This window comes from Anas acuta, chromosome 16 (assembly GCF_963932015.1).
Source record: "Anas acuta chromosome 16, bAnaAcu1.1, whole genome shotgun sequence".
NCBI lineage: Eukaryota > Metazoa > Chordata > Aves > Anseriformes > Anatidae > Anas > Anas acuta.
In genome coordinates this window covers 7,008,228-7,031,703 of record NC_088994.1, presented here as the reverse complement: position 1 = coordinate 7,031,703, position 23,476 = coordinate 7,008,228, and the positions used below count along the sequence as shown (strand labels likewise).

General features: G+C 44.8%; 2 protein-coding genes across 3 annotated transcripts in view; both read right to left on the bottom strand.

The window, feature by feature from the left end:
• Nucleotides 1-18,961, bottom strand: part of LOC137865472 (matrix metalloproteinase-24) — a 44,903-nt gene extending 25,942 nt beyond the window's left edge. Inside the window, exons 1-4 of one of the 2 annotated variants that reach the window (XM_068700568.1) lie at nucleotides 18,641-18,961; nucleotides 16,571-16,719; nucleotides 12,736-12,852; nucleotides 10,481-10,785 (exon numbers count right to left, since the gene is read on the bottom strand). In XM_068700568.1, the coding sequence (XP_068556669.1) occupies nucleotides 10,481-10,785; nucleotides 12,736-12,852; nucleotides 16,571-16,719; nucleotides 18,641-18,733 (664 nt within the window). In that variant the 5' untranslated portion in view covers nucleotides 18,734-18,961. The remainder of the gene's footprint in view (nucleotides 1-10,480; nucleotides 10,786-12,735; nucleotides 12,853-16,570; nucleotides 16,720-18,640) is intronic. The other variant, XM_068700567.1, reaches the window with a different exon arrangement.
• A 3,921-nt stretch (nucleotides 18,962-22,882) lies between these two features.
• The window catches only part of LOC137865473 (fibrous sheath-interacting protein 2-like), a 48,495-nt gene continuing 47,901 nt past the window's right edge, over nucleotides 22,883-23,476 (bottom strand). The window contains exon 3 of the mRNA XM_068700569.1: nucleotides 22,883-23,475. Coding sequence (XP_068556670.1) covers nucleotides 22,921-23,475 — 555 coding nt within the window. The 3' untranslated portion in view covers nucleotides 22,883-22,920. The remainder of the gene's footprint in view (nucleotide 23,476) is intronic.

Sequence of the window (23,476 nt, the reverse complement as noted above, 5' to 3'; positions counted from 1 at the left end):
TTTATTCATTTTAACTACCAACATTCATGCAATGCATTTCTTAGGCAAATGTTTTTATATATTAGGGTGTCCAAGTTCTGTAAGTCAGCAAAAACCATTTATTTAAATGCCTATCAGTTTACAATAACAATTCCCAGGGCTACTATTATGGAAATTGTTATATTACTATCAGTATTTACCACTGAACATGATAGCTGTACACATAGCTGTAATGAGCGTAGGTAGACTCTGTAGAGCACCTAGCACAATGAAGTGTAACTCTAGAGCTTGTAAGACAGCAGAAGTACAATTTAATAATACTGTAGATCTGATTAAGAATACCAGAGCAACTGTGAATCTCTGATCTTTATCTTGTTAGTTTTATATTTTATCAACTGCATCATCATGCTAACCCTGATCTACTTACTGCAGTTTACTCAGATAATTAATAGACATACAAAGGTTATATTTTGCAATTTTATTGAAGTATAAACAATACCGAAGAAGTCAAATCATTGGTTGTGACAATACCATGCATACCGTAATTACAGAAAAGATGGCATGAACTTAACATGCTTTTAAAATAAATTTCAAGTCCAGCAACTGTTTTCCAAGCACAACTTAAAGAAGCTTTAGGGCTACTCTAAGCTATGCTTTGGTACTTCCATCTACAGACCTGACCTGTTAGGTCTGAACTGTCAAACAGAAGAACATGCAATCTGTCTTGTGCTCCTCCATTCACCTCCACAACATGCTCTGCTTGAGAAAAGCTTTCAGTCTTGCACATAAAGACCCTGAAGAAGTGGTGATATTGCTCTACCATTTGCTTGTATCAAGCAAGGGATGTGAAAAACAGCTCTTCAATCTGCAAAGGAAAAAAATGCTCTTTAAAAAGAAAAATAAGCTTCATTTTGTTAATAAACTCTGACAGTTGTAAATTTAGCGATGAGTATGATACATCTTAAGGATTTAATGAAAACTTTTAAGACAGCTTAATTGGAGAAAGAATAGAGAGTGATATACAATGTTGAAAGAAATTGCACAACATGTATGTATGTATGCATATGTAACAAACAACTAATTCATATTGCTAAGAGAGATGTCCCCTATAAGGGCAATTTGACTCTTAAGTTTTCTTGTCTACAGTGCAAACACATTGAGAAACTGCAGTACTAACTCATACAAGATCTGAGATGCTCTCCTTTATCATAGTTGCCTCAAAGTCCTTCATCCATTTACTCCAGTCCTACATCCAAATTGTTTATGAAAACACTGAAAAGAACTGGCTGTAAAATGGAGCCTTGGGGGACCCCACTGTGACCGGCTGCCAGGCTGATGTAACCCCATTTACCACAACCCTTCGAGCCTTACCTGTCAGCCAAGTGCTCACCCATCGCATGGTGTTTTTATCTAGCCGTATGCTGGACATTTTGTCCAGTAGGATCCTATGAGAAGCTGTATCAAAAGCTTTTTGGATTTCAGTAAAGATTACATCAACTGGCTTCCCTTGATCAACAAGATGGGTGGTCTTATCTTAAAAGTAAATCAAATTTGTTAAACAGGACCTACCCCTCATGAACCTATGTTGGCTGGGACCTATGACTGCACTGTCCCCCAGGTGCGTTTCAGTAACACCCAGAATAATCTTCTCTATAATTTTACCAGGCACTGATGTGAGACTGATAGGTCTGTAGTTACCAGGGTCTTCTTTCTTGCCCTCCTTGAAAATTGTCACATTTGCCAGCTTCCAGTCAACTGGGACCCCTCCAGATTCCCAAGACCGTTGAAAAATAATTGAGAGGTGCCACGATGATGTCAGCCATCTCTTTGAGCACCCTGCAGTGAATCTCATCTGGACCCATGGACTTGTATGGATCCAGGTGGAGCAGCAAATCCCACACATGTTCAGGGTTGGCTGGGAGTTTGTCATTCCCACCATCACAGCCCTCCAGCTCAGGACACCCTGGGTCCTGAAGCCCATCATCCGCATTGAAGACAGAGGCAAAGAAGGCATTAAACATCTCTACTTTGCCTATGTCCTTATTTGTAAGGTGACCATCCCCATCAAGTAGTGGACCTATGTTTTCTCTGTTCTTCCTTTTTTTGTTCACATATTTAAAAAATTCCTTTTTGCTGTCTCCCACAGACCTGGCCAGCTTCAACTCTAATTGGGCTTTGGCCACACAAATTTTCTCCCTACAAAGGCGAACAATGTCCCTGCAGTCCTTCCATGTTTCCTGACCCTGCTTCTAACAGCCATACACTTTCTTTTTGTACCTAAGCTCCAGACTCTCCTGGTCTGACAAAGTGGCCTTCTGCCCTGCCTGCTTGACTTCTGATATTTCGGAATTACCTGATCCTGTGCTTTTAGGAGGCAGTGCTTAAAGACTGACCAGCACTGACGGACACTAATGCATTCAAATGCAGTTTCCCAAGGGACCTTACTAACTAATTTCCTGAGCAGCCTGAAGTCTGCTCTCCCCATATCCAGAGCTCAAGTTTTGGTGGCAGTTTTCCTTCTGTCACCAAAAATTTTAAACTCATCCACTTCATGGTCACAATGACCAAGATAGCCACCAATTGCCACTACCCCCTCTCTGTTCTCAAGAGAGGGATCTAGAAGGGCACCTTCCCCACTTGGCTCCTTTAGAACCTGCACCAAGAAGCTATCATCAACAAGCTTTAAGAACCTCCTGGACCTGCTTGTGTCAGCTGTGTTATATTCCTAGTTAACATCTGGCATATTATTTATCTCCTCATTCAGTGGAATGCAGCAAGTTTACTACAGATACTACTGTGTTTTGGCTTGCTTCACATCATCTGTTTTCACTGGATCAGAAGACACAAAGGTTTTATCTCACCTTGATTCTCATGTTCTGCCTCTTTCTTTTTTTTTTCTTTTTATGGGAATGACATCATTCTGATCCCTACTGGCTCCTTCCTACAAATCTCAGATTATATGATTCTCTGTGGAATGAAGTAAAATATTTTACTTTTGTTATACAGAAATCAATAGGATTCCCAATACCTACAGAGCTATATTTATACTCTACGTATCCAACAACTATTGACAAAAACAATGGGTACTAATTATCTTTTCACAGAACACTGTGAACATAAGGTGTATTTAAAAGTACATTGCTTTGAAAGTAGAATTTGCAGATGATCCTTATTCAAGAATTTTAGCTGTGATCAACAACTATCACTGTCAACACAGCAAAGCTTCAAAATCCAGACTGCACTAGCACAGCACTACCATAATGCCACTTCTATCTTTGTATAAATGACAGCGTATAACACAAAAGAAAGCATTACTTACAGAGATGCTGTCCAGTACGAAGAAGAATTTGTAGACAGAAGTCTTCTATGTGTGCTGGTGGGCTTTCTGTCTTCACTTCACTTTTGTAATTCACACACTAAATGGAACATTTTTTCCATATGAGTGGCTATGATGACTGACCAGCTTCTCTGGTGGAATTCACTTTAAAAAAAAATATAATTTTTCAGGTCCTTTTTTTTTTAAGGCCTTCTATGCTTTGGTGGTTTGACATGACAGGGGTGTAATCTCAAACTCTTGCTTACTTAAGCAAGCCAATTTAATGTCTTTTTACCATGGATGGCTGTTTTGAAACCATGCATCTACATGCTTGCTCAAATTCAGTTCAACATTAAAATATGATTTTAGAGATCTCTGACTTATGGGAACAGATCTCTCTGAGAAGTTACAGGATGAATCCAACATTAAATAGGTATGTTTTAGAGACTAAAAACTGATCTTCAATGAAGAAAAGTACTGACCAACAGCATGATCTGGTGCAGTGAACTACTACAGGAAAGTCTGATAGAGTAAGTTTAAATTTTAATGCAAACTTATGCCCCCAAGTTTCCAACATCTATTTTCAAGTCTTTCAGATAACAGGTCTTCTGCAACAGAAGACAGGTGAGTAGTATCAAAGCAGCTCTGATTTTTGCTCTGAAAAATTCTGATGCTTACTTTCAACAATGCCAGAAGCCTAGAAATAATGATAGATTCAAAATGCCATTTATTAGAACAAAATTCTTTAGATGTGGAGACGTTCTTTACCTGAGAAATCAGAGAAAGAAAATTTTAAAAGTATTTAACAGCCAAAAAGCAACATTATGGGTGTATTGTATTGTGAGTACATATGCTGTCAAGTTGCTCATTGATACTCTGTAGATTTTCTTTGCTGTCCTCAGCATTTCCCCGGAAAACAGATATTAAATTAGTAGTAAAATGAAAGAGAAATAGACAGAAAGCAAGGCAAAACAGAGGAAACAGAATTAAATTTCAGAATAAGTTAAGAATAAATGATTGTACCAAGTTGTGGCATTATGCTGGGTGAAGGGGCAGGGGTTAAAGGAAGCTATATTTTCTTTTTCAGCAAGCATGCACTGTACCTGTACAATTCAGGTAACTGGGCTGCAAGCAGACAGTACAGTCGTCCTAGAAAAGTGAATAACAATGCAAATCAAAACAAAACCCAAGAACTGGATACTCTTCATTCCTCTTAGTCCCCTTTCTCCACCTAAAACATTACTATGTTAGCTGAAGACATCAAATACAATCAGGATTGTTTAGTAGGTAATGTTTCCAATGATGCCTTTTATAATAAAGAACTACCTGACTGGCTCAGGGAAAAAAAATAGCTAAACCTATTTGTACATACCACTTAATACTAGGCAAACTTATACCCTAACTTACATCCAATATATTTATACCATTAATCCAGTGAATGCTTACAGCAACCTATTATATTCTCACATTTCAAAAAAGTAACAGTAAGACGTGGTACTTTTAAAGTACCTGGAAAAAAAACTTGCCAACCACCTTTATGCACCTATACAAATCAGTACTCCATCGTGAATAATCTTGATATTAAAAAAAAACTGTTTTTAAGAAGAGATTTGCTGACAGAATTTTATGAGCTGAATATCTTGTTACAGCTCAGAGTTGCCATGAGAAGTAACTGCAATTTACTGAACTTCCAGGTACTGAAATGCTGTCTTCTTAGCAATTATAGAGAATTATGGAAAAAAAAATAGATTGAAAGGCACATCTGAAGGTCATTAGGCCTAACTTTCTATTTCAAGCAAGGCTAATCTCAAAACTGTATTAGGCTGCTCAAGGTCTCATACAGTCAAATTTTGAAGATCTCCCAGGATGGAGCATCCACAACCTCTCTGGACTCTATCTCAAAGTTGCATCATTCTCTTGGTGAAGAATTGTCCCTGTTATGCCCAGGTCAGATTTTCCTTGTCGCATATTGTGCTCATCACTTCTTGTTCATTTTTCTGTGCACCTCCAAGAAAAGCGTAGTTCTTCTCTATAATCTCTCCACGGGTGGCAGAAGGCTGCTATTAGACCTCCCTCTTCCCCAGTCCTCCTCCTCAGTAGGCTGAACAAGTCCAGTTCCTCTGGTTTCTCCTTGTGTGCCAAATGCTCCGACTCCTTTTCACCTCAGTGCTGCTGCACTGGACTCTTCCCAGTTTGCTGACACTTTTCTTGTAGCAAGGTCCCCAGACATCATACTCCATTTTTGTTAAACTCAAAATTTGACTGGTTTCAACCATGTAGTACTGACAACAGGGAAGCTGGCTTTGAAAAACATTTAGCTAAGGAACAAGAGAAGATTTCTAGAAGAAAATGGTGACAGAGAAAGAAGAGACAAAGCACAGAATCCATGAGTAAACCGGATCTCTCAAAGAGTGGCTGTATGTCTTTCTTTGAGCAACTGAATTCCACAGAAGTGGAGATAAGAGGCAGAATCCCTTTAAGAAAGGGGATACAATTGTCACGAGAATCTGGAAGGTCTGGGGTATTCCTACTGCCAAAATAGAAAACAGTAAAATTCCAGTGGAAGACACCACTTGAGAAGAGAAGAACAGTTAGTTGGAAGGAACCTGCAAAGATCAGAGTTCAACTGCCTGACCTCTTCAGGGCTACCCAAAAGTTAAAGCATAGTAATGAGGGCATTGTCCAAATGCCTCTTGAGCAATGACAGGCATGGGGTTCAACCATGCTTTGCTAGGAAGCCTCTTCCAGTCTTTGACCACCCTCATAGTCCAGACTATTTTCCCGATGCCCGGTCTGACCCTGGCACAGCTCTGTGCCCTTCCCGCACATCCTGCCATCGGTCCCCAGGGGCAGAGACCGGCACCTCCTTGGGAAGCTGCAGAGAGCAGCGAGGTCGCCTCTTGGCCTCCTTTCCTCCAGCCTGGAGCACCCAGGTGCCCTCAGCCTCTTCTCACAGGACAGGCCTTCCAGACTCTTTTTCCAGCTTTGTTGCCCTCCTCTGGATGCTTTCAAGGACCTTAACGTTCTTTTTATTCTGTGCAGTCCAGAGCTCCACACGATATTCCAGGTGAGGTCGCACCAATGCTAAAGGGAGAATCACAGCTTTCAACTGGGTAGCTGCAGTGTGCTTAATGCATCCCAAAATGCAGCTTGCCCCCTTGGCTGCCAGGGTTCACTGCTGGCTCGTGCTGAGCTGCTGTCACCAGCACCCTAAGGCGCTGCTCCTCCTGCTGAGCTGCTCTCCAGCTATGTGTCTCCCAGTCTGTGTCAGCGTACTTTGAACACACTGGCATTGCCAATTAAATGCCAACTCAAAGCTATAAAGCCCCTCCCCAACAACAGGCAAAATTCTCCCTTACAGGCTGCAATACTCACTATCCATCAGCAAGATTCTGCTCCAAAATTAGCTACTCTAACTGGAACTTGTTCCTTGAGATCCCTGCTGAACATTTACATTCACCAGCTTTGATGGCTTCTGGCTGCCCTGAAAAATCTGCTGAACAAATGTGATGTCCAGATAGTGGCTTTAGAAGTGCTTGCTCTGCTGTCCAAAGAGTTATTTACTGGAACAGTGCTAGTTCTTGTGTGGAATCACACAAGGAAGTCTGTCCAGTTCGCCGTTGCTAACAGAAGCCTTTCTGGGAGCTGGATCAGGTCCTTCTCCTCCAGAATTTTCTCAATAGCTTCTACATTGATTTGTCACCAAATGAGACCCAGGAAATCTCATCTCCTGTATCAGTTCTGGCAGTGGCTTGTAAACGCTGACACTAGTCTGGCTTGTCTTCGGAAGGCTTTAACAGGAAGCTTTCCAGAGAAACCTCTAGAGGAAAACCACTGGGATCCATAGGAACATGTTTATTGTAATGATTGCAAAATCTGTTTGCTTCCTGTTACCAAAGACCAGCATTTCCTGCCAATAGTTAGAGTCGGTCACATCCAGTCTCGCTGAATATGAAGCGGTGGTTATCCTACGCTTTCAAAAGAGAACTTGATGCAGGTGTGAAGCTGGGAGAGTACCTGGAAGAAAGGATGCTGAACGTGCATCCTGTGAACTGCAAAATGATCAAATGTGATGTGAAGTTGAGTTACACCACAGTGGCTCCAGGAATAACTTGTCAGCTGGGGTTGTTTACTGAGGAAGCTGAAGTGGGTGAACTTGGGCACATTCCCACCTGCATGCCACACAGCAAGCAGATGATAGGGAGGATCTTATAATTCAACTCCAGGTTTGCTGAAAGAAAAAAACTTCTGGTGATCCCTGGCAGAGCATCATTAACTCAGTACCTACCTTGCTTTAGCATTAAAAAGCTTCTCTAAACTTCTTGCCTAAATCAACCCTGCTCCACTTCAAGCCTTCAACCACTGTTTCAGAGTATTTCCTGACCAGGACAGTGCTTGGTACATATAAGCTTTGGAATGAAATCCAGACTGCACAGAAAAACTGCCAGTGGTATCACCACTGCAGATGGGACAGCCCCAGTAATGCTCACTGCTCACGGGTGGCAACAGCAGAGATGGTGCCATTAGCCGAGATGGTAAAACACAGGCACTGCCATTTACAGTGATGGCGACAAAAGCAAGTTTTGTCGCTACAAACAGAGGACCTAATCGCTACATACAGCTGTACAGCTTTATCTATATAGCTATAGAGCTAACAGCTGCAACAGGTTGGCAGGCACCTCACATTTAGTGGTATGGTGTTGGCACATGCACAAACAGCAATGATCTTTTAAAAGACCATGAAGAAGATTTGCTAGGGAATATTTAACATTATAAATAGCACCATAATCTGGGGATTAAAAGTGATTTCCTGTAATCAACCTCGATTAAACAAATGTTTGAGTTCTTAGAGAGATATAAGAGCAGTCACAGTTAATGTGGATATTTAAACTGACAGAACTTAACGTCAGACACTTGATAGGATTTATTTTCAAGCCATTCTTGGAAATATATACATACATATGTATATTATTAATAGTTTAATATAAAGGCTGGGAAATACTTGATTTAGTCCAGTTAATGGACCATGCACACTTGATCCAAGTTTGGTAAGATACTGAGACTGCCAAGGGAGAGATCACAGCATAGCCGAATCTGCTTACCTTCTTTTGGGCACAGGCTTGCTGCCTAGAGTGGACAACATATGGCTTATTACAAGTAAAAAATGGCCCAGGACTTGCAGAAAGCATAGCAAAGTCACCTTTTATGTGCCTTCTGGCAAGCAACAAGCAACTGGGACACCAAGGCCATCTTCATGAACAGGTAACTCAGTGACCAAATGCTCTAAGCAGCCAGCAGGGGTCACCTGGCCCATGAGCAACATACACCATGTACTGTTAAAGGACAATGAATCCAAAAAAGCTTCAACTGCCTCCAAGTGCCCATAGACTGAAGTCTAATAAACTGAAGCCTTTGCTGCTACAAGTCTGGGACAGACTAAGGGATGAGTGCTGCTTTCATTTCTATTCAGAAGCACTTTTTTGGGAAAAAAAAAAAGATATTGCCTCCTACTTTGACCATACCAATTGCTCCTCATCGTGTTGTTGTGTAGCTAATTTATCTCCAAATGCAAAACCACATCTTCTCTCTCAGTTGCATCCTGTTTGCTATAACACAGAATCACCAGAATGGTTTGAATTGCAAAGGACCTTAACGATCACCTAGTTCCAATGCCCCTGCCACGGAGAGGGACACCTGCCCATCACTTCTCTGGCTTGCCTTGGTCCTTCTGAATTCCAATATTCTGCCTCATGCTTGTAGCTGCTCCCAACGACACTCTCATTTGAAAACTTAACAAATGAATTCTGCACCTCACGATCCAAGATAATAAGGACTGCTCCATGAGTTCAATTTCCTACCTAGTTTTACACATTCTCGTCATAATATTAAACAATTAACTTCCATAGCTTGCCTATGGGATTGTCAGAGAACATAGTAGTATTAACAAATCAGCAATCATTAATTGACAGTACTAAGCTAAGTACTGGCTACTAGAACTGTATGCATGAGTGGAACTATAATTAAAGTTCATTAAAAAGGAAACTTTGCATCCACTCTGAAGTTCTATACAGGATCATTCTTCACAGCAGATGATACAGATGTGCTGGTGCACTTGCCCCTATTACCACAGTCACAACCAACAGGGTGTTTTTACAAAACCAGAAACTTTTATAGGATAGATCTCAATCTCCATGTACAAATCAGAGAGTTGTTTTCCTAGAAGGATCTGTTCAAACCATTCTTCATTTTTTTCTGACCGGATGAGACATTACATGAAATATTTCACTTTTATCCACACAATTGGCACTGCTAGCAAAGACTCCAAAATAGTTCTTCTGTGGGGAGACAGTTGCATCCAATTATGGATTTACTGAAACTCTTCAGATGCCACAACACAGAAAGACAGATGTAGACCAACAAAAGCAAACCTTCAAGTCATGCTGGTTTATAACAAAATTATATGGACTAAATAAGAGCTCTCGTCAGCCAAATACTCAATTTGGTTTTCCAAAATTTGGTTTTCCAATTTAAAAATTTTACAAGTCACCACTATCCTCAAAGATTTTAAAATAAATCTGAAAGTGCTCATTGTCATTTGAGAGTAAGACAAAGCCAGAAAGACACAGAAACTCTACATTGCTTAGTGTCACAAAAGCAGTTCTCCTAATCACCAGTCCTCCTTCAGAAATTAGCCAGCCCCATCCTCTGATGGGAGAAATTATGACCACACTCAGATCATGCACAAATAAATACAGATTTAAACTATTTGAAATACAAATGCCTTAACTCATTCAATTTTCTATTCACCACTACAAATGGCTCTATTTAATCATGCTAATAATTCCACAAGACAGAGTTTAATCTTCAACACCCTCTTGTTCATCTTGACCCTCTAGAGACATTGCTTTCTGCAGCAACAGTGGTCCAAATCTCAAAATATGTATAAAGCCACTAGATACACACTTCTGTTTATTCCTCAGCATTTGCAAATGTGCACAGAGGCATGCAGAGTCACAGACCTAGTAACGAAATGTTTTAACCATTTAAGATAGAATACATGTTTTAGAAAGCATTTGAACCATTGTATGGGAGAGGAAGGCTCTGCTAACCACTTTCCAGTTAAAAGCCTGTCAACGTGTCTACATTCAACTTACTCTTATTCTAAAAAATGATTTGCACCCTTACCATCGTGGTTAGAATTTCCCAGGGTCCATGGCTCATCTGAATCGAAGTGAGTATCTCCTCCTATTCCTGGTCCAGGAAAGTATGCATGAGCTAGGAATCCACCTTCTCCATCAAATGGAGAACTGTCTCCATGGAAACCAGAAGCAAAAAAAATCATAATATCTGCCTCCTTCCTGTCATTTTTAATTTCATGGTAAGGGACCTCTTCAAAGGTAAGTGGTGTCACTCTCTGCCAAACATCAAATGCCTGACGAATGGCTCTCCTTGTATCAAGCTCTCCGACCTTGGGGGTATAGTTGTGTACACTGTGTGAATGAGAGAGAAGGGTTGTTTAAAGGTGCAAATTCCATACAAGACTTCTTATTATAATTCCAATACACAGCCACCTCTACGAAGTTTCCATTTCTGAAATGTATTTATTGTTTTGCAGACTCTACTTTGTGCATGCAAAGTTTTGCTGTTACAAATAAAGCCACCACCACCAGCCTTGATGCAGAGAGTACATTAATTAGTAAAAATAATCCCAATACTTTGGTTTATCTCATATCGCTTTCTGAAAGCCTGGCAACCTTCCAAATCCTCACATATACAGTTAGTTTAAAGAATGTAAATTATTCCAGATTTTGTGTGATAATATCACACTAAAATTCCAGTGTATGAAAACACCTGGCTACTAAAATTATTTTTGAGAAATAAACTTTTCAGTAAATTATACAACTTTACTTAGGTGAGCAGCTTCATTCTCAGAAGTCCTTGAATATTTAAGATTGATAGGCCAATATTATGCATGTCAATCCATGATGGATATCATGAAAAATAGCTTAACTACACATAAATTTCCCATAATGGTAAACTTTAGGTTAAAAAAAAAATACTGATTTTTATATTTTTTGGTGGATATATAACAGACTCAAGACCTACTAAACTTGGCTCGAGGAATATGAAACATCTATGTCATAGAAACAGCTTTCAGCCTTTAATGAAACTCAGCTCAATTTAATCTAATGATGAGAGATGAAATATCCTGTATTATATTTAGTGGTAAAATGATATATCCATCACAGGAAAGTCACTCTACAAATACTGAAGTTGGAAAGTTAAATACCTAACAGTTTGACAATGGCAAGACTGCAGCCAATAAGCTGTGGTTTAAGTTATGTTTTACACAGATGATTATATACTAGTTTTCCCTAAGGTCCAGAAAAGGTCAGAAGCAAGATCTGACTCTTACATTTTTACATATAGAGGGTAAGCCTTTGTAATCTCAGTTAAAGGAGTAATTATTGGTGGAAGCTTTGAACTAGTCCCCAGAACGAGTCCCTCCTACCCGTCTCAGTACTACCTCACACTTGGGCATATTTCCCATGTTGGTCACTCAGATTTCTCTCCTTAACAGATTTCTTTCTTTCCATCTAAGCCTTATTCACCGGTATCTTCTCCTTACCATCTACATTCCTAAGTTTTACTCCTCTGCAAAGTCCCCTTCTCTCCAAATTTAGAAAGCTCTTCTTCAGAGACTCTCATCAAGAGGGTTTATTAATTCTATTTTCAATTAACATCCTTAGTGTCAAATTTTCATTGGCATCGTTGCTTTTCAAAACCTAAGGACCTAAATGATTCTAACACAAAGGCCTCTCTGGAAAACAATTGTAAGTATGCAACACGCATTTTACACTAGTAGGTCACTTCAGCATATTGCCTTGGCAGGTCTAAACCAGGATAAAAGCAAGTGTTTTACTACAGCACTAAAAGGAAAAACTCTGCAAAAATAAACAGTAAAATGTTGCAAATCAGTGGAGGAACAAAGCAACACTCCATTAGACAATGATGTACCTTCTGCTTTAAGGGTACTATTTATTAAAGAGGACAAAAGATTTAAGGGTTAGAGTCCTGCTGTCTCCATCTGTAGTTCCAGTTGCAAGGGTTAGATTTCATTAGCATTTAGATTTCTCAGAGAACAGAAAGGGGCTTAGTAGGATTTTCCTGCCAAAGTTACACAACTGATGGTTGGGATTACTAACCAGTTATTTCCTAATGAAAAACACTCCTCAGTTGCTCCAGGGATCTGAAAATATACTGCTCCACCATATCCTCAAGTCTGAAAGCCTTAACTGGGCTTCATAAGGAAAACCCACTTTTTAAAGCTAACTAAAAAATGTGCATACTGAACAAATACAGAACATTCCCCTCCCCTCCCCTCCCCCCCCCCCCCCCAAAAAAAAAAATTAAAGTGTTATGGAGTATACTGTACCTACCTGTAGGTTATATGTTTCTGCCTCCATTTTTGTCCAGTTAGTGCATAACGCTTTTTCCTCCGGCTACGGCCTAGGTGTGGATGATCTGGAACTCCACATCGAGGCTTCTTCATCCACCTAGGGAGGAAAAGAGCAAAAAAGAAAGCTAATGAGTTTAGAACAGAAATTAAAAAGAACTCAGTGATCAGAAGACCTCCTAGGGATGAGAGATGATCAACACAGACACCAAGAAGGGCTCCACCTCTGTTGACATTCCACACACCTCTGCACACAAAAAAGGCTTCATTTTTTTCCATTTGGAAACACAGATACTGGGCCAGGCAGCCCTAATTCTTGACGAAAGCTTAATGATGATAATGCCAGCTGAGACACAGACCCAAATGGCACATACACATACTCTGGGATCAAATCTTCTTATTACTTACTCTTGTTGAAGTGTTCCTATGCTGGTAAAAACAAAATAAAACAAAACCTTCCAAGCCAGAATTCACTAGATAAGATTGAATGAAAGCAACATAACCCTCCAACCTAAATGGATATGACTTTCTATAACCACCAGAACAGGTAACTGCAATCTGTGAGTCACAGTCACCAAATTCTGTCAGATTTTCCCCATACCCCTTGAGTCTTTTGATCTCACTCATGATATAGGACAGTTTGGCTTCTATGGCCACGTAAACTCAGAGATCAAAGGATGCTGTCCCTTGCAGATGGATCCATGCACCATTATTGGAGAAGTCAGGCCTCCTCCCCTACAGATTGTACTGGACTTGACAAGAATGCAGGTTTTGTATTATGAAGCTAGCGCTCATCTTCCCCACTTCCTTTACCTTACATTTATTGGTACAGTATGCCCACACATCTGCTGCCACCTTCAAAGAAAAGTGGTACATTTGAGATTGACATTTACAAAAGCCATATTAACTCAATCTCAAAATACTGTTTTTAAAACATCCTTTACTTGTGCTCTTTTGTGTTGTTTCTACCTAGATATTTCTCAGTTTCCTAGGTATCTGAGTATTTTTTTTAATTCCAGTCATATAATTGTACAGAGTTTTTAGCTTAACCTTACAAAAACCTAATTCACACTGCATTTTGTATCTCTTGAGCTTCATGAGAACTCATGAATTATCTTCCATTTTATCTTTACAAGTATCGCCTAGAAAACAGAGACAGGCTGCAGTATCAGTACTCTGGGCTTTAAGGACTTCTTGAGCCAAAGCTTCCATGGCATCAGCATTTTCAGAGCTGTCCCTACTTTCCGTATGCACAGCTGCCTAACTCCTCTTTCAAACCCATTATACTTGTTCCAGACCTCAACTATAGAATGTCTGAAATAGGTCTAGTACAAAAAGCCTGATTACCTGGTATCTCAGTTTTGGCTGGGATAGAGTTAATTTTCTTTGCAGAGGCTTGTATAATGCTTTATTTTTATTTTTTTCAATGAAAATAGTGGTGATAACACATCAATGTTTTAGTTCATCTTCTTGTGCTGCCCTGCCAGCGAGGACATTGGGGGTGCACAAGAAGCAGGGGGACATGGCCAGGAAAGCTGACCTAAACTAGCCAAAGTACATTCTGTGCCATATAACGTCACAGTCAGCAAGAAAAACTAAGGAGAAAAAGGGGGAAGAGAGGGGAACATTCTGAGTGATGGTGTTTATATTCCCAAGAAACCCTGCTTTCCCAGCAATGGCTGAATTCCTCGTTTTGCTTACCTTGTGTGCAGCTTCTGCTTTAACTAGTAAACTGTCTTTATTTCAGCCCACCAGGTCTAACACTTTCACCCTTTTGACTCTCTTCCCCATCCCATGGGGATACGAGTGGCTCTGTGGGGCTTAGCTGCCTGCCACATTTACACCACAACACCCACTTACAGCTAGGCAACACCCAGGCCGCCAATAGCCTGTACTAATGTCAAGCTGAGGTTTATCTGGACTGGTTTCCTAGTTCAACTTCCTTTCAAGAAATATGGGCCCTAGTCTAACCACAAGGACTAGAGTACAATTCCAGCTCTCTCTTCTCCTTTTCTCAGCAGGGCAGATTTATGTCAAAATAATCACAGAGCTGTAACTTGCAGCCACTGATCTTCTTACATGCAGCTTTTTGCCAGCTGCACTCTACTGAGCACTTTGGATAGCTCCTTACTTCTTCCGGGGGATTTATAAAAATGCATCACAAATAACAACAAAAGGCAATTACTTAAGGCAGGATTCAAATAGATAAATCACCACTGAAAAAAATATTTATTTTCACTAGGGGCGCCAATAGCATTGGACCCTCAAAAGTTTGTATGGCATTGTTTAACGCTATTGAACTATTGCATTCCTCCAGCTACTTGGCATGCAGAAAAATAGGTAATTTCCAACAGCAGTGACATCCAGTTCTTGACCTGACACAGCTGCTTCCCCCAGTCAGACTCCAAGTCCTCCACAAGACTCCTAAACAGAGGAAGCTATCACTCTCAGTTGCCTACCATTGAGCTGGTAGGAGTGGTATCTTTAAAATCTCTGAGTTAAGAAATGAAATTAGACAGCTGTGTCTTGGAACCTGAGGTGGGCAACAGGCTCAAGACTTTGCAAAGACACACAAGGGGTCTTGTCGCATTAAGGGGTGTAGCCGATTAACGTTATGGATCTGGTTGGATTCAGGGTACTGAGCTATCACAGACACGGATTCTCCACCAACTTAACATGCCCTTAATCTTGTTTCGTTCAATGAGAACTATTATGGCTAGGAATAATGTAATTAAGTACAATATATTACAGCAACAGGTACAAAAGTTCTTTGGATTGCTGTTGGTAATTTATTGTCTGCAAAAACAAGCTAGCATGCATGAAATACACAGGTACACAGCCTGGCTATGAAGGCATTAAAAGGCACAAAGAGTGTAGAGATTATTCAAGTGTTAAAATCTCACCCAAAGGCATCCCAATAGGGGGGGAGTGGGGGAAGGGAGGCTCAGCCCATAGACTGCTCCAGAAGTCAGGATGCTATCTGGTATCTTCCTTCAGGATGGCATCTTCCCTAACGTCCCCTCTCTCTTAAGCCAATTGATTATTTGCTAGCCTTAAGGTGGAGCTTGACCAACTGTAGTCAAGCATATCTTAATAGTGATGGCTGAAAAGTTGTCTTGCTTTTGCTTAAAGGTATAGGATCTGAGAAATTCAGAGCGCATGCTCAGTGAGGGGTGGTCGCACCTGGGAGGCGGCAACAGCCTTCGAGGAACAGACTCCCTCCAGCTTAAGCACTTTAGGCCTATGCTTCTGTGCTATTAAGAAACCCATCACAAGCTACAAAAAAACATACAGCACATAACATCTAATGTCCAGCAAACATCAACTAGTCAACAGCTGAGTGGTCTTGACTGTCCTCATTAGGCTGCTGCAACTCTCTTCAGCTCCAAACTGCAGCTCTCCACAGGCAGCAGCTATGCAGATCCACAACTCCCATTAATTAAGAAATACTACATCAGAAATCATTTCTCAAGTCAGAGTTTTACCTACATGCAGACAGAGACAGCAATCAACAAAACCCTTGATGTTCACTGCCTTCAGAAACTCACAGCACTCCTCTTTCACCTTTGCACCAGCAACAGGAATGACATTTAACAAGAGCTTCTCACGCTTGAAAACAATCTTGACTAGAAGAGCAAGATGGAGTTGTCCACGTGTGTTCATTAGGGATGCCTTTTCACAAACATCAAGACTTCTCTGACTGGGCTGAGACAGTGAAATCTATCCCTTTGGAGGCCCTCTGGCTCCTGGAGCAACTACCCAGCTAATAGACAAGGCCTTGAGAATGGAAAGACAAAATTAGGCTAGGATCATCTTACTCCAGAGTTGTCTGGTCCAAAACTCCTGTTACTGGGATCCCATAGAATTGTTGCATAGTGGCCACTGCAGACTGCACAGCTTTTCCCGCCTGCAAGGCAGACATCTGGCTGTCAGATGGAAGCAAGTAGCCATAAGTTTTTAACCAACTCTGAAAAAGAAAGAAACAGATTGTAAGTTTCTGCCATATTCAGCTTTCAACTTCACATGTTACAAGGTTTCTTCAAAAGAAAGGTGACAAACTAGCCCATTCCATTTAACCACCTCTCTTGAGCAGTTAGGATTGGTAACGCTGACTGAACTCCAGCTTCATATCTACTGTCCGAACTGGATGATACAGGCCTGCTGGTTAAAAACGGCCAGCAACCCCACTGAATAGAACTGGGGCAGACATAGCTCTTTGGTACAACACAAATGCCAAAGAACCTCCATTCTTTGCACAGGCTGAGCTCCTCTCTTGTTCCTCCCGTGCACCCGATCCCCAGGCCATCACAAGCTTTCTCAGCCCCCACAGCAATACGCTCCAAAGAACCCACTGCCCACCTACTGCTGCTTCTGGACCAGCGCTCCAAGCAGACAGCTTAACAGGCCTGGAAAATTCCCCACAAACAAAAGTTCAGCTTTATGTTTCCACCAGACACAGAAGGGATTTCTTACAAAAACAAGCTCAACAATTACATAGACCTTTACTAGGTGGACTCTTCCTTGAATACCAGATATCTAGCAACTTTTCAGATCACAAAAACAGACAGCTCTCCTCACAGAGCTTTATTTCCCCCCAACCTCCCCAAAACACAACTTTAGAGAAAACCATGTCAAACTTACAGGCCAAGGCCTGCATTTCCCAAAACAGCCAAGTAATTCAAGACTTTCTTTTGAGTCATTTTAATATTTCACCTGCCCCGGAGCCTTTTTTTTTTTTTCCCTGGCCAATACCCCACAGGAATTAACATAATACAGCTGACAAGCTCCCCAAGCACTGTCAAGATACCTGGGGTACTTATCATCAACAAGAAATACATCCAACTGCTTTGGTGTTCTCCTACAGGCACAATGCGCTCCATATGCCACAGACAGATTTCTACAATATTTAGAAAACCCATTTGACCGATTCAATGCTTACTACTTAGCCCATGATTACTGCAAGCCTGCTCGCTCAGACCAGGCTCGCACGCTGTCCCTTAGCCTAATGCAGCCATGGGAAAAAGGGGCTAAAGCAAGGAGGAGCACGAGAGAGAGGACAATTCCTATTTCTTTGAAGCACCATGAAGATAGCAAACTCCACAGGGGATAGAGAAAGGCTTTGCTTCAAAAGCTTGAAGAGTAACAGCACAGGGCTAGCCACGCCAAACCTCACCGAGTCAATGGACGTGCAGCAATAGGCAACACAGGCAGCACCAACAGCCCCAGCTGCCAAACTGCTGGGAGAACACACTACGTCCGTCTTGGCAACTAAAGCTCTAGAGCCGGCCTCTAACCCACACACACAGACCAGCAGCCTGACCAAAACAAGCTGCCCTTGGGCTGCAAGGGTGGAGCACGGCACCAAAGCAGCCCCGAGCAGTGCTACGCATCCCTCTCCTTCCCAGCCAGGCTCCAACACGGGACACGGGCGGGACGCAAAGGGCCACAACACCACTCCTGCGCGGACACCACCAAGGTCCTCCCGGGAGCCCAGAGCACCAACAAGAGGCACAGCTGCCTTCGCGGGCCGGCTCTCCCCAAACACCCGGCTCGGCTGCAGGCACAGAAGCTGCCAGGGACAGACACCGCGCCCCTGAGCCCCTGAGCCCCTGACCCCTGAGCGCAGCAACCCAGAGCGGCCACTTCGGAGAGCAGCCGGACAAGGGCCTAGAGAAGGAAGATACCGGGATGCTCCGGCCGGGCCAGCAGCGACGTGGCCGAAGCCGGGCGCAGCGGGGCCGGGCAGCCGCCGCCGCGCTCCCCAGCCCACCCCCGGGCCGCTCCGCTCCCCTCCCAGCCGCGGCACGACCGGCCCCAGAGCCGCCCCGCTCCCCTCAGCACCCCACCCCGGCCCGGCCAGGCCCCGGCCCCCGCGCCCTGACACCCACTCGGCCCGTGCTGCTGTCGGCGGCGGCGCGGAGCAGGGCGCAGAGCAGCAGGGAGCCCGCCGCAGCCAGGCCCCGGCACCGCCTCGGCGCCATGGCAGCGCGGCGGGCCTCCGGCCAGCGCTCCGGGCCGGCGGCTCGGGCTGCGGCTGCGCGGGGAGGCCGCAACTGAAAGGCGGCGGCCGGGGCTACGCCTCTTCCTCCGCGGGGCCGGGGCAGGCGGAGGGGCTGCCGAGGGGCTGCCGCGGGGCCGGGGCCCGGGGCCCGGGGCCGGCAGGCAGGGGAGGGTGCAGAGGAGGCGGCGGCCGCCGGGTGTTCGTCTGCAGCACCGAAGCTGCTGCAGGAGGAGTCAGGTCTTCCTCTGCCGCCTCCTCAGCGAACGGGCTCGTTGCCCGCTGCTGGAGGCTCAGCTCAACCTGAATTTTGTAATATTTACACTGATAAAAGGTATAAAAGGCAAGTAAACAGCGCTGGGTGTGCGGGGAGTCCACGCTCCACCAACACGCACACACGCACATCAGACCTTCTAAACATACAGAACATTGCTCCTTCATACTAAAGCCGAGTATGCCTACACATACGTACAATCAGGAAAGGTGATGTGAGGAATGTTTTAACAATTCGTGTCAATAAAGAACAGTCCTGTCTGCCTCTGGGTCCTGCAGTGGCAATTTAATTCTTGAACCACAGATGCAGCGTGTCCCAGTCTCCCCCTCATTCTAGTCAATTTATCAAGTCTTCAGAAAGTACTCCTCAAATTTATGAACCTGTTTGCCTTTGTTATTCCGGACTTCTATTTCTAAACAGTTACAGCCTTTTTTTTTTTGTCTTCTTCGAGATTAACTTAACACTGCTATAGGTGTGACTGTCCCTGTGAATGGCTGGTGAGGAATGTTTTAATAAGAAAGCTATTTGTGTTTGTATGAAGTCTTTGAGGTCTGGGGGTTTCAGAACAACTGGAAACAACTAGTGACTGTTATGGGATACTGTGCAAGCCCCTGCTATCTGGCCAGGTGGCCAAGAGATTAAGAAGAAGAAAAAAAAGAAGCTGAAGGACGGCTAGGAGACAAGACCTGCAGGGGATGCTGTATAAACTTGACACGGTGCCAAGGAGTGCAAAGGGGAAGGACAAGAAAAAAACCTGGAGAGGAAGACTACGAGCCTTCAGCATGAAAGACCCCTAGAGACCCCCAGAGGGACCACCAGAGACTGATGCGCATGCTCCAGTAGGAGGGACTGGACCCTGGAAGCTAATTATAATAACCTAGTTTTTTTAGAAGTAGTACTGAATATGTGTTAGTCTAGGAGCATAAAAATCAGCTACTTGATGTAAGTGGTGTGCGTCCTGGTGGAGCGGAGACTCCCGGTGCACCCAGCGCTGTTTGCTTACCTCTATTCTTTTAATAAATCCTATTTTTTGATTTAATCCTATTGGGAAGACTGAGCCATTTCTAACAGTAACAAACGATCCTTTAAGTTCCAGGACATAACAGTCTCCATTTTCCATTCCTTTTCTTGATTACAAACAAGTCGCTGCCATTTTCCACTCCTTTTGAACAATAAGTCCTGCTTTAAGTTGTCAAGCAACTCTGCCTTCGGGCCTTGTGTAGCCCGTTCTTCCCGGATCGAAGAAAAGCATAGCCATCTCCTTGTGAAGGCCAAGAGGCCTGGGTCAAAAGGCACGTCCAGGTCAGCCGGGGGCGAAACAGCAAAGGCCTGAGATGGCTGTAGCAGCAGAGGGGCCGATGGCATAGCAGTCGGATCAGTAAAGGAGCCCGCAGCTCCCTCACTGTCTGGCAAACCACACGTTTCTGACTGTGGTCCCACAGGGCTCTTTCAGGCCTCAGAGACTGCTCGCCAGGTGCCGAGCAATCCCACTGCAACCTTGTCATTTTTAGTTGCAGTCCCACACCTTGACATGAATTTGGTCCCTTATTTCAGGCTCATAAACTGTCCGATTGTTAACAAGGAGAATAAGCTGTAAGGTTTTGGCCACCGCCATTTCCCTGCCATTTGCCGAGGCGATCGGCTCCGGGGCAGACGCGTTCTGCAGAGGAGCGGGGGATCGGGCCAGGCAGGGCTCATTTTTCCAGCATCGAGCCTACTTGAGGGAGCCGCCAGGACCCGGCAGCCCTTGTGAGGGAGGCTGATGAGGCGTAGGCGGAGCCAGCAGCGTCAACGGCGGCCTGTTTCAATCGGGCGCCACCGCCATTTCCCTGCCATTTGCCGAGGCGATCGGCTCCGGGGCAGACGCGTTCTGCAGTGGAGCGGGGGATCGGGCCAGGCAGGGCTCATTTTTCCGGCATCGAGCCTACTTGAGGGAGCCATGGCATGGCACATGGTGCGGCGCGGCAGTTGGCGCGGCAGTTGGCGCAGGCAGGGCGATCAGGAAGGGCAGAGCGCTCCCCCCTGCCCATACCAACACCTCCTGTAAGGACAGCCGTCAGCTAGGTGATAATGGTCTCCACCAGGCACGGTGTGCTCTCCAGAAAGTCGGTACACACCCAGACCGACTGCCCGTTCAAAACTGCAGCAGTTCAGGTCACCGGATGCAGGGAGTGTCTGAGCCTGTTGCTGCCATCGGCGGGAGGCAGAGAAACTGCGTGCGTGAGGTGTGAGCAGGTGGATGACCTGGTCCGCATGGTGGCGGAGCTCAAGGAGGAGCTGGAGAGGTTGAGGGATATCAGGGAGTGTGAGCGGGAGATAGACTGGTGGAGCGACTCCCTGCAGGGCCTCAAGGAGAGGTACCGGGGTGAGACACCCCAAATGAGGGTGGACCCCCTGCCCTGTCGCCGTCGGGCAGAGGGAGGGGATCTGGGAGTTGAGGAGGAATGGAAACTGGTCCCTGCTCGACATGGCAGGCGATGCCCTCCCCTTCCGGCCCCACCTTGCCAGGTGCCCTTATGCAACAGGTTTGAGGCCCTGGAGCTTGAGAGACCGGTGGGTGAGGAAGAGGTAGCAAGTGTACCCAGGAGGATGCCTAGGGCGAGGAGGTCGCCTCCACGCCTCAGGACTGCCTCCACCAAGAAAGACAGAAGAGTTATTGTTGTGGGAGACTCTCTTCTCAGAGAGAAGACACGGAAAACCCACCTGATAAACACGTGGCTCAGGGGCTGGTGCCAACACAGAAATCTTGTTTTTTTCAACCATGGGGCACTTTACTCGGCACCCGGCCTGATGGCCGCAGACGGGCCCCTATCTTTTAGGGGAAAACGGATCCTGGGCCAGGAGCTGGCAGGGCTCATTGAGAGGGCTTTAAACTAGGTAAGAAGGGGGATGGGGCTGAAACGAGGATTGTTGGAGCTGTGCCAGGGGGAACAATGGCAAGGCCGGGGGATAAGGCAATGGCCCAGCTGAAGCGCATCTACACCAATGCACGCAGCATGGGTAACAAACAGGAGGAGCTGGAAGCCATCATGCAGCAGGCAGCCTACGACTTGGTTGCCATCACGGAGACGTGGTGGGACCACTCTCATGACTGGAGTGCTGCAATGCCTGGCTATCCATTCTTGAGTTAGTACTCCATATGCGGTTTGGTTAGAAACATTTACAAATAAATAAAGGGGTCTTTCTAAATCTGGGAGGCTCAGCACTGGAGCTTCTAATAACGCTTTCCTGATCAACCTCAGCTTTTCCTCATCTCCCTTGTTCCACTTAATTCTTTTTCTCCAGTCAATTTTTCATATAAAAACTTTGCCTTTTCACTAAACCCTTCAATGCAGGGTCTACGATATCCCAAGAGGCCGAGCACTTGCCTCACTTCCTTCTTCCTTTTGGGTGATGTCCCATCCTAACAGATTGTGCTCAGCCACACTCAGAGAGTGACGGTGTAGGAGCGTAGCAGATGAAGCGTTAAGGACTGACCACAGCCCCCACTCCATGTTCCCCTGAGCCACCTGGGGGGAGGGTGGATGTAGAAGTGGGTGGAAGGGAGAAGGTGATTTTAGTTTGCTTTTAGTATCTCACTGCTCTAGCCCCTTTTAATAGGTCATGAATTACATTAATCTCCCTAGGCTGAGCCTGTTTTGCCCGTGATGCTAATGGGAGAGTGGCCTCCCTGTCCTTATCGCAACCCTGCAGCCCGTTTTATCCTATTTTCTCCCCCTTTCTGCTTGAGGAGGGCGAGTGAGAGAGTGCTAGTGCTGGAGTTCAGCTGCCCAGCTGGGTGACACCACCACACGGTGTAGGGAAAATCCCCAAGCACAGCACGGCCTGGCTTGAAGAAATGGAGGCACAAGCAAGCACTTGGATGTAAGCTCTTTATTTTCTGCTTCCGCCTCAGGCTACTGAGGATTGAATGGGATCGGTCTGACACGCACGCGTAGCCTCCGTGCTCCGCTCTGGGCAGGCTGCTTCGGAACAGATGGAGGAGCCGGCTGCCTGAGAAACTGTGGGCCCGTGGGAGGGATGGTGCCCGTGGTGCTCTCGGACCTCAGCTGGGTCTGGGATTGCCCTGTGGGGGCAGAAGAGCCTGCCATGGGAGCACCTTGCTCAGAGCCTCTTCGGAGGTGCTCCGAGGGACGGCTCTCCTTCCCATTGCTTGGCACAGACTGTTTGCTGACACGCCTTCCCAAGTTCTTCTCCAGCATCCGTGCAGTCGCGGACTTAGAGCTCTGCTCCGATAAGGAGCGCGTCACCCCGCTTGCCAGGGTTTTGCTGCTTGAAGTGGCGTCTAAGGCTTTTGCTTTCATTTCCCTCTGCATCTTGTCCTTCACTTCTTCAATCACATTAAGGACAATGGTTCTGGCATAGGCCTGCAGTTCTGTGTGCAGACGCTGAACTTCGGAGACAGCCTTTTGGATGCTCTCCCTCACAATCCTGCGACTCAGGCGTGAGACC